Source organism: Oncorhynchus mykiss, chromosome 8, assembly GCF_057628025.1.
Source record: "Oncorhynchus mykiss isolate SJ-2025 chromosome 8, ASM5762802v1, whole genome shotgun sequence".
Classification (NCBI taxonomy): domain Eukaryota; kingdom Metazoa; phylum Chordata; class Actinopteri; order Salmoniformes; family Salmonidae; genus Oncorhynchus; species Oncorhynchus mykiss.
In genome coordinates this window covers 43,552,148-43,570,315 of record NC_143029.1, presented here as the reverse complement: position 1 = coordinate 43,570,315, position 18,168 = coordinate 43,552,148, and the positions used below count along the sequence as shown (strand labels likewise).

Genomic DNA, 18,168 nt, shown 5'->3' with positions numbered 1-18,168 from the left:
GCCCGAAATTATGGTTTATTTACGGTTTTGAAATAACTTCACTTATTTGAATTCCATTTAGTTCGTTTTTTTTTTCTGTGAGCGCAACACACAGTTTCTCCAGAGAGAAATCTAATCACAGAGTTTCTAAACCCAGAGACCCAACATCCCGATACTTCTGGGAATGCTTCGCGAAGCAGACTCGACAGACCAGACAGGGGTGTGGGGTTTGGGAAGTCAATTGGAGAAAATAAAAACTCTTTGTTGTTAATTTTCTCAAGTTAAACGCACAACCTTGATTCGAGCCAATGTCTTAAGTAACCGAACATGTTATTACGCCAACCTCGTGAAAGTGATAAACTAACATGTTTTAATTTTCGTCAAGAACAAGTTTATATCGAAGGAGTGCCTTTGATTTGACGGCCTGCACATGCGCAGTTCGGCGGGAGACAACCATTAAACCCGATGACTACACATGAGCTTGTGTTTCTGAGCATGAGCTTATCCAACCAACGCTGCCATGACATCCCCTACAAGCGTGATCGGGGATTTCTATTGGAGAAGCAGTTTTTAGGCATCTTCAATTTAATCAAGCATGAGCTGTGGTAGGTTGTAGAAAGATGTGGTTTTCAACAGGCTAATCAATATTCATCATAGTTAAGTGCGGAAAATGTGGTAATTGACTACAATGATCTACACCAACTACAATCTTCACACTTCAGATGCCTGTTCTCATTGGTTCTTGCCCAGGCTTGCTTGGGGACCAGCAGACAGACATGGAGAGGAAGAGCGATAGAGAGCTGTTGCTTAGGTATCTCTAACCGAAATACATCGAATTCATTGATAGTTGTCTGTTTTGCCATGTACACATGTTATTCAATGCGTTTCTATGGGATCTAGCAGTAAAGGCCAAATTCAATGTTTGCTCACATTTTTTTTATTTATTTTGATATACACTACCGGTCAAAAGATTGAGAACACCCTACTCATTCAAGGGTTTTTCTTTATTTTTAACATTGTAGAACAATAGTGAAGACATCAAAACTAAGAAATAGCACATATGGAATCATGTAGTGTTATACAAATCAAAATATATTTTATATTCTTCAAATAGTCACCCTTTGGCTTGATGACAGCTTTGCACACTCTTGGTATTCTCTCAACCAGCTTCGCCTGGAATGCTTTTCCAACAGTCTTGAAGGAGTTCCCACAAATGCTGAACACTTGTTGGCTGCTTTTCCTTCACTCTGTGGTCCGACTCATCCCAAACCATCTCAATTTGGTTGAGGTCGTGGGATTGTGGAGGCCAGGTCATCTGATGCAGCACTCCTTCACTCTCCTTCTTGTTGAAAAATAAATGATAGTCCCACTAAGCACAAACCAGATGGGATGGCGTGTCGATGCAGAATGCTGTGGTATCCATGCTGGTTAAGTGTGTCTTGAATTCTAAATAAATAATCAGAAAAGTACACCCACACCATAACACCACCTCCTCCATGCTTTATGGGGGGAACCACACAAGAGGAGATCATCCGTTCACCCACACTGCATCTCACAAAGACACGGCGGTTGGAACCAAAAATCTCACATTTGGACTCACCAGACCAAAGGACAGATTTCCACCGGTCTAATGCCCATTGCTCGTGTTTCTTGGTCCAAGAAAGTCTCTGCTTCTTATTGGTGTCCTTTAGTAGTGGTTTCTTTGCAGCTATTCAACAATGAAGGCCTGATTCACACAGTCTAATCTCTGAACAGTTGATGTTGAGATGTGTTGTCTCAAACGCATTATGAAGGAAAGAAATTCCACAAATTAACTTTTAAGAAGGCACACCTGTTAACTGAAATGCGTTCCAAGTGACTACCTCATGAAGCTGGTTGAGAGAATGCCAGTGTGCAAAGCTGTCTACAAGCCAAACATGATTCCATATGTTGTATTTCATAGTTTTGATGTCTTCCCTATTATTCTACAATGTAGAAAATAGTCAAAATAAAGAAAAACCCTTGAGTAAGTAGGTGTTCTACAACTTTTGACTGGCCTCATTCAAAATCAAGTGGGTAAATTATCCATTTTATGACCATCTTAAAACAATTCTGAATGTTAGCTTAGTAGATATTGACCTATAAGGGCTTAGACCTACAGGGGTTAAAGTAAAGTTATGTGACTAAAGGATAGTTTATCAATAAGTGATACGCAGTAATAGGCAGTCTCTACCATCATCATTAATTAAATAATAGTCATCATCGTACCAAAAACAAATATACATACAGTGCCTTGCGAAAGTATTCGGCCCCCTTGAACTTTGCGACCTATTTCCACATTTCAGGCTTCAAACATAAAGATATAAAACTGTATTTTTTTGTGAAGAATCAACAACAAGTGGGACACAATCATGAAGTGGAACGACATTTATTGGATATTTCAAACTTTTTTAACAAATCAAAAACTGAAAGATTGGGCGTGCAAAATTATTCAGCCCCTTTACTTTCAGTGCAGCAAACTGTCTCCAGAAGTTCAGTGAGGATCTCTGAATGATCCAATGTTGACCTAAATGACTAATGATGATAAATACAATCCACCTGTGTGTAATCAAGTCTCCGTATAAATGCACCTGCACTGTGATAGTCTCAGAGGTCCGTTAAAAGCGCAGAGAGCATCATGAAGAACAAGGAACACACCAGGCAGGTCCGAGATACTGTTGTGAATAAGTTTAAAGCCGGATTTGGATACAAAAATATTTCCCAAGCTTTAAACATCCCAAGGAGCACTGTGCAAGCGATAATATTGAAATGGAAGGAGTATCAGACCACTGCAAATCTACCAAGACCTGGCCGTCCCTCTAAACTTTCAGCTCATACAAGGAGAAGACTGATCAGAGATGCAGCCAAGAGGCCCATGATCACTCTGGATGAACTACAGAGATCTACAGCTGAGGTGGGAGACTCTGTCCATAGGACAACAATCAGTCGTATATTGCACAAATCTGGCCTTCATGGAAGAGTGGCAAGAAGAAAGCCATTTTTTAAAGATATCCATAAAAAGTGTCGTTTAAAGTTTGCCACAAGCCACCTGGGAGACACACCAAACATGTGGAAGAAGGTGCTCTGGTCAGATGAAACCAAAATTGAACTTTTTGGCAACAATGTAAAACGTTATGTTTGGCGTAAAAGCAACACAGCTGAACACACCATCCCCACTGTCAAACATGGTGGTGGCAGCATCATGGTTTGGGCCTGCTTTTCTTCAGCAGGGACAGGGAAGATTGTTAAAATTGATGGGAAGATGGATGGAGCCAAATACAGGACCATTCTGGAAGAAAACCTGATGGAGTCTGCAAAAGACCTGAGACTGGGACGGAGATTTGTCTTCCAACAAGACAATGATCCAAAACATAAAGCAAAATCTACAATGGAATGGTTCAAAAATAAACATATCCAGGTTTTAGAATGGCCAAGTCAAAGTCCAGACCTGAATCCAATCGAGAATCTGTGGAAAGAACTGAAAACTGCTGTTCACAAATGCTCTCCATCCAACCTCACTGAGCTCGAGCTGTTTTGCAAGGAGGAATGGGAAAAAAATTCAGTCTCTCGATGTGCAAAACTGATAGAGACATACCCCAAGCGACTTACAGCTGTAATCGCAGCAAAAGGTGGCGCTACAAAGTATTAACTTAAGGGGGCTGAATAATTTTGCACGCCAAATTTTTCAGTTTTTGATTTGTTAAAAAAGTTTGATATATCCAATAAATGTCGTTCCACTTCATGATTGTGTCCCACTTGTTCTTGATTCTTCACAAAAAAATACAGTTTTATATCTTTATGTTTGAAGCCTGAAATGTGGCAAAAGGTCGCAAAGTTCAAGGGGGCCGAATACTTTCGCAAGGCACTGTATAATTTAAGTAATGTGAATAAATGAAGGCTAGGGCCTAATAAGTGATAGTAGTGGACAGTTATACCATCAATTGTTTTATTCTGTGTTGTAGCATTCAACCCACATAATGCATTTTTTGAATAATGTATTGTCATTTTGAAGTCACTTTTATTGAAAGTAAAAATAGATGTTTCTGAACACTTCTACATTAATGCAGATGCTACCAAGATTATGGATAATCATAAATACAATTTCAATAATGATTAGTTAGATGCCCCTCCTATTGGTATTGGTGATTATTAATGATTTATTAATGATTTTTCTTAATCATGGCATCAGGATTAATTTCAAAGTGTTCAGAAACATTTCACCATTCACCATTCAGTTCCTAATGGGCAAAGAATTTTCCAAAACACAACCAAAACTAACTGCAAATGCATCCAACAAGTTTGTGGTGACACGTGCTACGAATATGAGACCAACTTGTAAACTTTTGACTACTTTAATACACAAATGAAAATGTGTACACCTGGCTACAGATAAATTAAGTGCATTCATTTATAAATGGTAATGTATGTCTGAAAATACCCTCAAATAAAAGTTGACATTCTGTACTGTCATCTCATATGATACATTTGATCTCAAATCCAAAATGCTGGAGTATAGAGCCAAATGAAAGGTGCAATATTTTCCTGTTTGCAAAATTCAAATAGTTTTCCTAATTTCAGTTTATGTGGCAAAACAAGCAGTCATTGTGTAGAGAATCATTTTACTGGCCATGAAGAAGTTCTGTGGGGTTTCATTTGGGATTTAGCAAAAGATTAAAGGGGATGTGGAAAGAGGAACTCTTACTTCCTGGTAACCTCGCCGATTTGAAAGGACATCATGGGGGGTGGTAGAGGAATCTGATTGCTGCTGTAAACAGCCTGATTCTGTTTTACTGCTGTTATCACTCTGGCCTTTCTTCAACAGATGTGTGTTTGGAATATGCCAGAAAATGGCTGCTCCAAATAGAAACAGTGGCTGGGTTTAGGTCAAAAACCCTGTGGCCAAATTTAGTGCTTTGAATATGCCCGTCTGTCCTCTGATTGGTTAAAGGTGATTCAATCACTGCCAATTTAGTTATGTATAATTCCCTCATAACAGACAATGGCTCAAACAGTTTCAATTAGGACGAATGCCAGGCTAATATGTGAAGTGAAATAGAATGATGAACGCAGCAATCAGGCTTGTTCCACCAGGCTAGCTTTTGTGGACTGAGTTGACATGGGAAGATGGAAGATTGGACAGTAAGAAATTGAGTTGAGCAGGTGCTGGTCATGGCTGCTTTCACACTCAGCCTTTTGTTTGGCCTTGAATCAGAAAGAAAATAAGTGTTACTTTTAAACACCCTCTTTGCACCACCATTGAACAATGTGCCTCTCATTGGCTGGTGAGGGAAATGTGAGCATTTATTAGCATGCCTTTTACTGCATGGACTATCCAGAGTGAGACAGTGAGTTGGTGTGTATGAAAAGAGGTCAGATGCCCAGGTAAGTGCAGAATTGGACAGTTGCAGGGTCATTGGGAATGAATTGGATAAATGCAGGTACTGGCAACAGACAAGCTTATGCAACATATATTATAAGCTTTATGTTAGCTGTGTTATGTGGTCATTTAGAGGCCATTTCCCAAAACAACGCTGTAAACGCGCAATTTTTGGTAGCAGTCTTTTTAAGTCAAATAGAGTGGCTGTTCAGTTGACATATTTGGGACCAAATTACAATGACAAGTAACATGCAGTAAAGTGTTTTGCCTATATTAACAACTACAGGTTGTTGACAAACTCTTATTAAAGATTGCATTTATTAGGGTTTTTACCATTCTCCCAAAATGACTATCAATTGGCATCTCAATGCCTTTCACTTTGTTTTGAGTTCAGTAAGAAGAGAGAGACAGTTCTGTATAGAGTAGGGGTGTCAAACATATGGCCTTCACGCCAGATCTGGCCAGTGAGGGGGTCCAATCCAGCCCACGGGCTGGTTTGAGTAAAAATTTATAGAAAAAAAATATTTTAAGGGAGGGGGGGGGGGCGGGCGAACTCAATATGCTTTAAAATGACTTGAAACAAACCAAAACTGTGTAGAAATAATGGACCCATATTCATAGTTTCTTGACTGTCCAGCTCCCTAGAAGTGTCAGGGAGCATAGAAATTTAATTTAAAAAATGATGGATAGAGGACAATTTTTTTGTTAACTTTGTTGGCAAGGAAGTATAACCAATTTTCAGTGCAGCCCTCCGGACCTCGTTGAAGAACGAATGCGGCACCCGGGGTAAAATGAGTTTGACACCGCTGGTGTAGCGTTACACTTAGTGATGGCATCTGTTAACACCCTATAATGTTATATGGTGGAACCAAAACGAGATGAGGAATTAAACCGGTGCATATAGAGATTTTTTTGTCTGAAGTGGAATTGCCTCTGTACTTTTTTCAGGCTGCTGTTGTCTCCTACAGTGTGTTAGTTGTACATAGCCTGTCGGAGGACCACTCCACTAATAGATTCTCTTTTATTGTCTCTTCTCTCCTTGTCTCTCTCTTTTTTCTCTCTCCTTTCTTCCCCTCCCTCTCTTGACTCCACAATCGCACCGACAGTGGCCACTTAATCCCTCCCCTTTGCTGCACACTGACCAACCAAGTGTGAAGAGGACTGTTTCTAGCCCCTCCCCTCATAAACATAGCCCCTCATTCCTATTGGCCAGTGAGTCTCAGATCCTGTGTGTTTTGTGGAGTTTACTTTTGGTATGCATCAACATGACCATTAAGAAGCTACAAACAGGGTGGTTAGAGGGTGGGGGGGATTAATTTGAATACATTCATTTTATTGTAAGGAGTGTTTAGTTTGCATCCCATGCCCCTCCTCCCTTTCCCCTTTAAAGGGGCAGTCTGCAGTTGCTACATCCATTTTTGGATTGTGAATTAATGATGTACCCATTGATTCTTGAAGAATATACATTGCATTAAGAAAGTATTCACACCCCTTGACTTTTGCCAGATTTTACTGTTTTACAGCCTGAATTTAAAATTGATTTGGTTTTTTAGTCACTGCCCTACACACTTTACCCCATAATGTCAAAGTGGAATTATGTTATTCATTATTTTTTACAAATTATTAAAAAGGAAAAGTTGAAATGTCAAGAGTCAATAAGTATTCAACCCCTTTGTTATGGCAAGCCTAAATAAGTTCAGGAGTAATGTCTGTACCCCACACATAGTGTATCAATACAACCAGTCACTACAAAGATACAGGTGTCCTTTCTAACGCAGTTGCCGGAATGGAAGGAAATCGCTCAGGGATTCACCATGTGGCCAATTTTGACTTTAAAACAGTTACAGAGTTTAATGGCTGTGATAACTGAGGATGGGATCAACATTGTAGTTACTCCATAATACGATCCTAAATGACAGAGGAAAAGGACGCCTTTACAGAATATACAAATATTTTTTTTAATGCATTCTATTTGTAACAAGGCACTAAAATAATACTGCAAAGAAACCTGGCAAAGCAATTCACATTTTTTCCTGAGTACAAAGTGTTATGTTTGGGGCAAATCCGATACAACACATTGCTGAGTGCCACTCTCCATATTTTCACACATAGTGGTGGCTGCATCATGTTATGGGTATACTTGTAATCGTTAAAAACTGGAGAGTCTTTCAGAATAAAAAAAGATACGAAATGGAGCTAAGCACAAGCAAAATCCTAGAGGAAAACCTGGTTCAGTCAGCTTTCCACCAAGATATGAATTCACCTTTCAGCATGAAAATAACCTAACCAAGAAGACAGTGAATGTTCCTTATTGGCCGAGTTACAGTTTTGACTTAAATCTATATGAAAAAAATCTATGGCAAGGCCTGAAAATGATTGTCTAGCAGTGATCAACAACCAATTTGATTGAAGGTTTTGAAAAGAATAATGGGCAAATGCTACACAATCTAGGTGTGCAAAGCTCTTAGAAACTTACCCAGAAAGACTCACAGCTGTAATCACTGCCAAAGGTGCTTCTACAAACTATTGACTCAGGGCTGTGAATACTTATGGAAATTAGAAATGTATGCATTTCATTTTCAATAAACTCTAAAAACATTTTAACTTTGTCATTACGGGGTGTTTGTAGATGGGTGAGAGAAAAATATATATTTAATCCATTTGGAATTCAGGTTGTAACACAACACAATGTGGAATAAGTCAAGGGGTATGAATACTTTCTGAAGGCACTAACTTATAAATGCCTCCTGAGCTTAGTTCAACTGATGTACTCCACCAGAACCCAAAATATATAAGCTTATTTTACTCCAATGTTTGGAATCAAAGTAAATGTAAACAAACACTGGTTAAAACGATACTTTTGATATCCTGGATGGTCAGTCTTTGCATCCATAGCTCTGTCTATTCATCTGAGAGTGGTTATATTTCTCCAGCCCCCTCCCTCAGCTTTTTACCGAATCAGGGAGAGGAGGACGCTTATTTATTGATTCAACTGCTAATTGCCGCTTTAACACTTACTTGACAAAGATTAATGGACTAGGAAAACCATATTTACCTGGAATAGATGGTAAGGGTTTGGAAGGCTTTGCTATAGAGTTTCTTTGCCATCTAACTTTTGCCAACCCCAAACATCACGTGGAAATGTTCCAGCAGGACAAATGTGGTCAGTCCAGTCACAGCCTGCTAGTGGACACAACATTCCAATACCATGATTGCTAGCTCCAGTTCGATAGCACCCTTTTACTTGACAGGGAGCTGTCGTGTCACAATTAAACATTGCTAGACAGGAGCCAACCCAGCCAGTTACCCACCATTGCCACTGGCTTAGGGCTTGGGGAGGCTCCTCTGTTGGCTGTCCAACCTTGGGGGGGTTTGACCTTTTTGTGCTGCCTCCTTCCGTTCTCTTTTACAGGGGTAACCCCAGTGCGGCCCACTTTGCCTGTGCTACCTCAGGTGGGCCTGGTCAACCCAGTGCTGGCCTTACCACCGGTGCTGGTCACCTCTCTGGTGGCAGCCCAGGAGGCCAAGAAGAAGGAATTGGAGGAGGAGGCCGTGCAGGACGGGACGGGCCAGGAGCCGCTGAGTGAGCAGGAGCACATGAGCATCTCCGGGAGCAGCGCCAGACACATGGTCATGCAGAAGTTGCTCCGTAAGCAAGAGGTGGGTTGAAATGTGCCTGTTTTTTTTTTCTTCTTCTTGAACACAGTGGATGAGTTAGCAGTGCTCCAGTCTAACCTTTTCCCCTTGTGGCACTAGCCTATATTTGTGACCAACTGGCTCAATTCGATCTTATGTAGCAAAATTTGAAATTGTGTTTATTATTTTGGATAAAAGTAGACACTTAGAGCTACAAAATGGTACGTCATAGTTGAGGAACAATGGGAAAGTAATTTAACTTGTAGCCTTGATTAAAAAGTTGTTTAACTTGTAACATCACTTTAGTGAAAATGGCCCTTGAGTGTTTTGGTACCAACTGGAGAGATAATCTTTGTCTACCCAATTAACCTTTCTAGGGCAGGCGTTCCGCTAGCGGAACCCCTCGACAACATTCCGCTGAAAAGTCAGCGTGCGAAATTCAAAAATATTTTTTAGAAATATGTAACTTTCACCAATTAACAAGTCCAATACAGCAAATGAAAGATACACATCTTGTTAATCTACCCAATTGTGTCCAATTTCAAAAATGCTTTACAGCAAAAGCACAACATATGATTATGTTAGGTCATAGCAAAGTCAAAAAAACGCAGCCATTTTTCCAGACAAAGATAGGAGTCACAAAAAGCAGAAATATAGATAAAATGAATCACTAACCTTTGATGATTTTCATCAGATGACACTCATAGGACATCATGTTACACAATACATGTATGTTTTGTTCAATAATGTGCATCTTTATATCCAAAAATCTCAATCTACATTGGCGCGTTACGTGCTGTAATGTTTTGATTCCAAAACATCTGGTGGTTTTGCAGAAATACTCATTATAAACATTGATAAAAGATACAATTGTTAGTCACAGAATTAAAGACTTCTTAAAAACCTCTTAGAGCTACCCCCCTACTTTTTCCAATTTCCGCCTGAAGACATACCCAAATCTAACTGCCTGGAGCTCAGGCACAGAACCAAGGATATGCATATTCAGGGTACCATTTGAAAGAAAACACTCTGAAGTTTGTGTAAATGTGAATTGAATGTAGGAGAATATAACACAATAGATCTGGTTTAGATAATACAATGAAAAAAAACATGTGTTTTCTTTTTATTGTTGTATCATCATCTTTAAAATGAACAAGATAAAACAAACATTCAGATAGGATGATGGGGACAATTCCAGTGAAAAACATAAGAGGGCAACAGTACTTGTGCAAAGTTTCAGAATGATAACTTCCAAAATGAGTGTGCTACATGACATTTATCATGAAGTCAACCAGGTGTCCCACACAAGTAGCCAAAATGTACCCAAGTGGCCAAATTGGTATACATTTTGGTTGGAATAACTATATACAAAATACCAACATGTATTCTAACACCCCCCCCCCCCCCCAAAAAAAAATATTTGAGAAAAAACATGGGGGAAAAAAATATACACATTTACAAAATAACACTTTCAATATTTGGAAGACCCTCAGTCCTCTACACAATATTATGCTGCTGATGCCAGGTGCCATAGCACATCCATGCCTGCAGAAATACATTTGGGCAGATGAACACCACTTGTGGCAGGAGCTGGATGAACCAGCTTCAGTGGGGGATGGACACCTTGGCACTGGGGGCTCCCATTCGGAGTCAGTGTCACTGTGAAAGAAAATGTTCAGTTAGCATAGTTTCACATATGAGCCCTGTATCAACAGGTATAATAAACAGACATATATAGAGGACAGGGAACATAAGGTTGAATAATTATTATAGACCTGCTAGATCTACCATCTCTATTATAGTATGACAGACCAGCTAGATCGACTGTCTTTATTATCGGCGCCCAGGGAACAGTGGGTTAACTGCCTTGCTCAGGGGCAGAAGGACATATTTTGACCTTGTCAGCTCAGGGAATCGATCCAGCAAACTTTTGGTTGCTTTAACCACTAGGCTACCTGCCGCCTAGAGCGTTGGTGACTGTAACTGTGCTGCTGGTAACAATTTAATTGTGCTTTTTTGCCAACGTTTACTGAGACCGGCCATATTCAACGGGTGTTGAGCATTTGTAAATTCGGCGTTTATTCTGCGCTTTGTCACAGGCGAGAGTGCTCTGAAATAGGAGTAGAGAGCCAGAGCAAACTTACCAGCTACATCTTTGTTGCAGTGACATCATCAAAATTGTATTGAAATGGTTACTTGCATAGTGGAGTCTTTTGTTTAGACATGTAATGTACAGCTAGCTAACTAAACAATGAACCATAATCCCAACTCATGTTACTACCCTGCATGAATCTGCAGCTAGGTTCAACGTTAGCTAGCTAGCTAATATTAGGCTGTAACTAGCAATGCAAATGGCTCTGAGATACGAATAATATTTCTACACAGATCATACACATAACGTTATCTAGCGAGCCAGTCAGCTAACACTACACTTTAACTTGAAATGCAAATGACATTCTGACAAAATTAGAAACGTGTAACATCTGAAAATGTAGCTAGCTAGACTATCTTACCTGTATACATGGATGGGCGCTTCTCCCTCTCTGTCATGGTTGCCCTTAGTTTGAAGATGTAAACCAGAGACAGGTGTTTTATACAACAGCCTTCTGTGTGTTCTCTTTTTGACTCCCTCTGCATATTTGCAATCCAACGCCAGAATTGTTTCCATCTTCTTAGCTATCATACTCTAATTCCAATAGGCATTCCACTGATTTCAAAACGTAGTCCTCTAGAAAGTAGAGATCAACACTTTTGCAGTTCTACTGCGGGATATCTTTCAAAAATCCACATGAGAAAGGATTACCTACACATACTGAGCAGCTCATGTTATAGACAGAAGCATGCTACATGGGAGACCAATCCATATTCATATCTCAGCATGTCCAGCCCAGCCATTCTCAGCCAATCATAGCTAGAGGGAAGGTTCCTGGCTTTTTCCGTGGCTAAACCAACTACGCTCGTAATAACAATTTTATTTGTATTTACAGATGGCATACACATTTGTTATTAAGGCACATGAAAGTTCACATGTTCCAGAAGGCATTTCGACTATTGGATGTTCTTATAGGCACTATAGTATTGCCAGCCTAATCACGGGAGTTGATAGGCTTGAAGTCATAAACAGCGCTGTGCTTCAAGCATTGCGAATAGATGCTGGCAAACGCAGGAAAGTGCTGTTTGAATGCATGCTTACAAGCCTGCTGCTACTTACCACCACTCAGTCAGACTGCTCTATCAAATCATAGACTTAATTATAATATAGTAAACACACAGAAATACGAGCCTTAGGGCATTCATGTGGTCAAATCCGGAAACTATCATTTCAAACAAAACGTTTATTCTTTCAGTGAAATAAGGAACCATTCCGTATTTTATCGAACGGGTGTCAACCCTAAGTCTAAATATTGCTGTTACATTGCACAACCTTCAATGTTATGTCATAATTATGTAAAATTCTGGCAAATTAATTACAGTCTTAGTTAGGAAGAAATGGTCTTCACACAGTTCGCAACGAGCCAGGCGACCCAAACTGCTGCATATACCCCGACTCTGCTTGCACAGAACGCAAGAGAAGTGACATAATTTTCCTAGTTAATATTGCCTGCTAACATTCATTTATTTTTAATGTGCAGGTTTAAAAAATATATACTTGTGTGTTGATTGTAAGAAAGGTATTGATGTTTATGGTTAGGTACATCGGTGCAACGACAGTGCTTTTTTTTTTTCGCAAAAGGCGCTTGTTAAATCACCCATTTGGCGAAGTAGGCTGTGATTCGATGATAAATTAACAGGCACCGCATTGCTTATTTGAAACGCAGGACATGCTAGTTAAACTAGTAATATCATCAACCATGTGTAGTTAACTAGTGATTATGTTAAGATTGCGGCACTCGTGTAACAGTTGGTCAGACTGCCACGCAGTCTCATCATGGAGTGCAATGTAATCGGCCATAATCAGCGTCCAAAAATGCAGATTATCGATTGTTATTAAAACTTGAAATCGTCCCTAATTAATCGGTCGACCTCTAGTATTCAGTAAATAAGTTGTTTCATCTTACATGTCCAAGCAGGAATGAATGATTCAAGATATTTTAATGTGCAACCTAATCCAGTGATTGTCATTAATTTTGGGTTATATTTTACTGTGAAAATAGGCTCCTGAGTGTTATGGTATTCGTTTTTTCAATAGTTCAATAATTTGCTTACATCTTTATGTGCGCTAACATCACATAGGCTAGTTATACTGACCAAAAATATAAACACAACATGCAACAATGTTTTACAGTGCATATGAGGATTAATTAATATTAATTGAAATAAAATGGCATCGATAAAATGCAGTTGTGTTTGTTGTTCTTGTGTTGTTGTTGTGTTGGTATGCCTGCCCATACCATAACCCCACCGCCACCATGGGTCACTCTGTTCACAACATTTACATCAGCAAACCGTTCTCCCACATGACGCCGTACACGTGATGTGCTGTTGTGAGGACGGTTGGACGTACTTCCAAATTCTCTAAAACGACATTGGTAAAGAAATGAATATTCAATTCTCAGGCAACAGCTCTGATGAACATTCCTGCAGTCAACAGGCCAAATTCACACTCCCTCAACTTGAGACATCTGTAGCATCGTGTTGTGTGAAAACTGCACATTTTAGGGTGGCCTTTTGTTGTCCCTTGCACAAGGTGCACCTGTGTAATGATCATGCCGTTTAATAATTTTCTTAAAATGCCATACCGGTTAGGTGGATGGATTATCTTTGCAAAGGAGAAATGCTCACTAATAAGGGTGTTAACAAATTTGTGCAACATTTTTCAGAGAAATTATTTTTTATGCTTATGGAACATTTTCGAATCAACACTTTACATGTTGCGTTTATATTTTTGGTTCAGTATAATTTAAAGGTTTAATATGCAGAAATGGCTCCATTTCCTGATTGCTAAAATTCTAATAGTTTTCCTAATTTCAGTTTGTGACAAAACAAGGGTAGAGAATCATTGTACCATCTAAACTGCTGTGAAATATATTTTCAATAACACAAAATATTGTATTTTCAGCTGTTTGAAGCTGGTGTACAAAATCTAAAGTAAAAGACGCAAAAACGAAACTTAAGAACAGGAAGAATAGAATTACCGCACAAAGAACAGGTCTACTGCTTCGTAAGAGTTGATTTCATCAATGATAATGACAGATCTATAACTCACATTTCTATGTGAATTTGTTTTGTTTTTTCCCCATAAAGTTACATATTGCAGCTTTCAGGCTAATTCACCAGCTGAGGAACTCAAAAAACATAGATCGTTAAATCTACAGTGCCTTTGGAAATTATTCAATCCCCTTGACTTTTTCCACATGTTGTTAGGATACAGCCTTATTCTAAAATGTATTAAAACATTTTTTTCCTCATCAATCTATGCGCAATACCCCATAATGACAAAGTGAAAACATTTTGGGGGAAATTTTTGCAAATGTTTAAAAATTATTAAAAGGTAACACAGTTACTTAAGTATTCAGACCCTTTACTCACTACTTTGTTGAAGCACCTTTGGCATCAATTACAGCCTTGAGTCTTCTTGGGTATGACGCTACATGCTTGGCACACCTGTATTTGGGGAGTTTCTCCCATTCTTCTCTGCAGATTTTCTCAAGCTCTGTCAGGATGGATGAGGAGCGTTGCTGCACAGCTACAGTGCATTCGGAAAGTATTCAGACCCCTTGACTTTTTCCACGTTTTGTTACATTACAACCTTATTCCACAATGGATTAAATACATAAAAATCCTCATCAATACCCCATAATGACACAGCGAAAACAGGTTTTTAGACATTTTAGCAAATTTATAAAAAAATAAAATAAAACAGAAATATCTTGTTTACATAAGTATTCAGACACTTTGCTATGAGAATCGAAATTCAGCTCAGGTGCATCCTGTTTCCATTGATAATCCTTGAGATGTTTCTACAATTTGATTGGAGTCCACCTGTCGTAAATTAAATTATTGGACAAGATTTGGAAAGGCACACACCTGTCTATTGTCGTGACGTGACGTGACTTGCATTAATGTGTTGACTGTTATTTATTTTTAGCATGTAAAAATTAACTCATTAGGAATTTGAGACACCACGGAATAAGTTGTTTAATTCGGGAGATGGTAACTCTAGAAGATTATATATAACTTTATATATAAGATATCTATCAATAAGTCACTTATTAATCATTACCTCATATCAGTCACATTCTGATCAGTCGTAACCCTCTTGGATCTGCAAAAAACCCAACCTTTGCTCATTATTCAGTACTACACAAATGGATTTAATTATTTATTTAATAACTAAATAATAACACAAAATACACATACACACATGAGACAAAAGTCCCTTGTGGACTGACAAGATATGACAGCTTGTTGCAACATAAAGCTTGATGGAGAGGGGGAGAGAGAGAGAGAGGGAAAGGACACTTATCGTGGACACATTCTAGGACTGTTCTCACATTAATCATATACAGTGGTTGCTCCTTTAAAAGTTGCGTCATACTGCAGCACACCTTGCGGGCTGCTGCAGCATTCTATGTAATGTTATTTAATTGTCAGCCATTTTTTACGTTAATGCTAGTTAGTGCTAGTTTGACCACCTGAGGGCAACTTTGAGAAGCATTTTATAGTCTCCCGTATTGGCATTAATAGAGACTTTAAAACCTTTTTTGTAATAACATAGTATGTGGGATTGATTTTAAGAAATTTGGCTTAATTAATTTTATTAATATTATGGTGGTTCTATTCCGAGAAAAACAAAAAACTAAACCCTCAGGTTTTCCATTAGGATGGAATGGAAAATATTGAGCTGTACAACGTGACGGTAGGGAGTAGGCCACAGCATAAGAGGATTGGAGGATTCTAAATAAATATCTAAGGGGCATAACATTTCCACACCCTAATTGTAGTGTAACCAATACTCATTTCGTCTATGGTAGGCCTACAGTATATCTAAAAATATTTGTTTCAATGACGTGAGTCTCCACCAATAATTGGAGGATTCTAAATTAAAATCTAAGGGGTATTTTCCGTTAGGATATATGAGAATATCTAAGGGTCTTTCATATAATTCTAAATTAATTAATAATAATAATATTTTGGAGATTTCATTTTCATTTAACCTAGAGTAAGCGAGGGAAAAGGAATTTCTTGAACATGGGGTGAGACATTCTCACTAATTTATAAATAAAGCCAGTTTGTTTTTTAGGTTTCTCCATAAATATGATTATTTAGCAGACATCACTTGCTTATATTCTGTTAACACATATTTTAAGAATATCATGGAATATAACTGAAAATCCGCGAAATGGTACTGAAATAGACGTCCACAGTGGGAAGGCTATATATAACGATATTTTGGAGATCATTTTTTTTTTTTTTTAAATGACAGTGAGCAATTGTAATCTGAATAAAGGCCAAAATAATATTTATAAAGGCCAAAATATAGCGCTGCTAATAGCCATGATGACACTATACAATGTGACCATGTGTTTAAAAGAGTATTTCATTAGACAATTTCGATCCAATATTTCTGTAATTCAGTGATATTTATTTCCATAGTAATTCATTATGGATCCATAACTAAATTAACATCTGCATTTTGAAAGATTATTTGTATCATTATTTTATTAACAAAAGCATAAAAGATGCTGATGAAGAAATACAGTACTGTACATTATGCGCTTTTACATTTGGATAATAAAGCATTTAAAGCCTTTTGAATATATAAGTCACCTGCATTTGTTTATTAGGACACTGTCCAGTCTGACAAGTAAACATAGCCTACTATACTGCAGTAAACATGATAAAGTGCCTAATTCCTTATATAAGGGGCTCTCCCTTGTCCAGACTTTCTCGTGACCTCAAGTACCTTCAATAATTGCTTCAATAATTGCTGTACTAGAATATGCGGGAGAGCGGGGTTCAATTCCCCAACGGGGAGGAGGATTGAGCTGTCATTGTAAATAACAATTTGTTCTCAACTTATTCCATATGTGTTATTTCATAGTTGTGATGTTTTCACTATTTTTCGTTGTGGCAGGGTAGCCTAGGGGTTAGAGCGTTGGACTAGTAACCGAAAGGTTGCAAGAAGGAAATCCCTGAGCTCTACAAGGTAAAAACAATCTGTCGTTCTGCCACTGAACAAGGCAGTTAACCCACTGTTCCGAGGCCCCTTTGAAAAAAAAGAATTTGTTCTTAACTGACTTGCCTAGTTAAGACTTGCTTAGTTAGTTGGTACTTGCTTAATTCATTTGATAAATATTATGGTGTTTCAATTCCAAGAAAAACGAGAAGAAAAAAAACTCTGGGTTTCCGTTAGGAAAATATGGCGCTGTACAACGTGACAGTAGGCAGTACAGTACGGGGCTATTTGGCTAAAGAAACCACATGTTGTGCGGGCACGCGTAAGACCAGATTCAATACCCCGAAGGGAAGGAAGGAGTAGGTTTTCCTTGTAAATAATAATTTGTTCTTTAACTGACTTGCCTAGTTAAAGGTTACACTAAGAGCATAACATTTCTACACCCTAATTTTCTAATTTTAGTCTAACCAATACCCAAATGGAGATTAAGTGAAAATAAAATCTCATTGATTGATCAAGACCAGTCCCCATGCTTGTCTCAGAGCAGTGCAAATCAGTGCTAAAATCGTTGTAGGCTATTGCTTCAAATCCTATTGCTTCTAACTTCAATATGTCCTTAAATAAGACCTACACCACTTTTAACAGCACATTACTCAACACTAGTGGGACTCATGTCACCTACGGTAGGCCTACAGTATATAGGAAAATATGACGTGACTCTCCGCCAATAATTACATATAGAGGATTGGAGGATGTTTCTGTAATTCAGTGATATTTATTACCATCGTAATTAATTTTGTATCCATAACTAAATAAACATCGGCATTTTAAAATAATATTTTTACCATTATTTTATTAACGAAAGCATAAAGATGCCATTATTAGTTACATTGTTTTAGTTTGAACGTGCGGACTGGCACAAAGAACAGAGGGAACGTTTTCCAAGTCAGCTCCATTATTAGTGCAATGACACTTAAATATTTTGGAGATTTCATTTTTCAAATAACGTAGAATGAGCAAGAAAAAGGCCATTCTTGAA

General features: G+C 38.4%; 1 protein-coding gene across 8 annotated transcripts in view; it reads left to right on the top strand.

Moving 5' to 3' along the window:
* The window catches only part of puf60a (poly-U binding splicing factor a), a 94,860-nt gene that overhangs the window by 62,903 nt on the left and 13,789 nt on the right, over positions 1–18,168 (top strand). For 4 of the 8 annotated variants that reach the window (XR_016497794.1, XR_016497795.1, XR_016497796.1 and 1 more), the window contains exons 10-11: positions 6,481–6,586; positions 8,787–9,034. Coding sequence is in view for 4 of the 8 variants with exons in the window: in XM_021612585.3 (XP_021468260.1) it covers positions 8,787–9,034 (248 nt within the window). In the remaining 4 variants the exon portion in view is untranslated. The remainder of the gene's footprint in view (positions 1–6,480; positions 6,587–8,786; positions 9,035–18,168) is intronic. The other 4 variants (XM_021612585.3, XM_021612583.3, XM_090243457.1 and 1 more) reach the window with 1 other exon arrangement.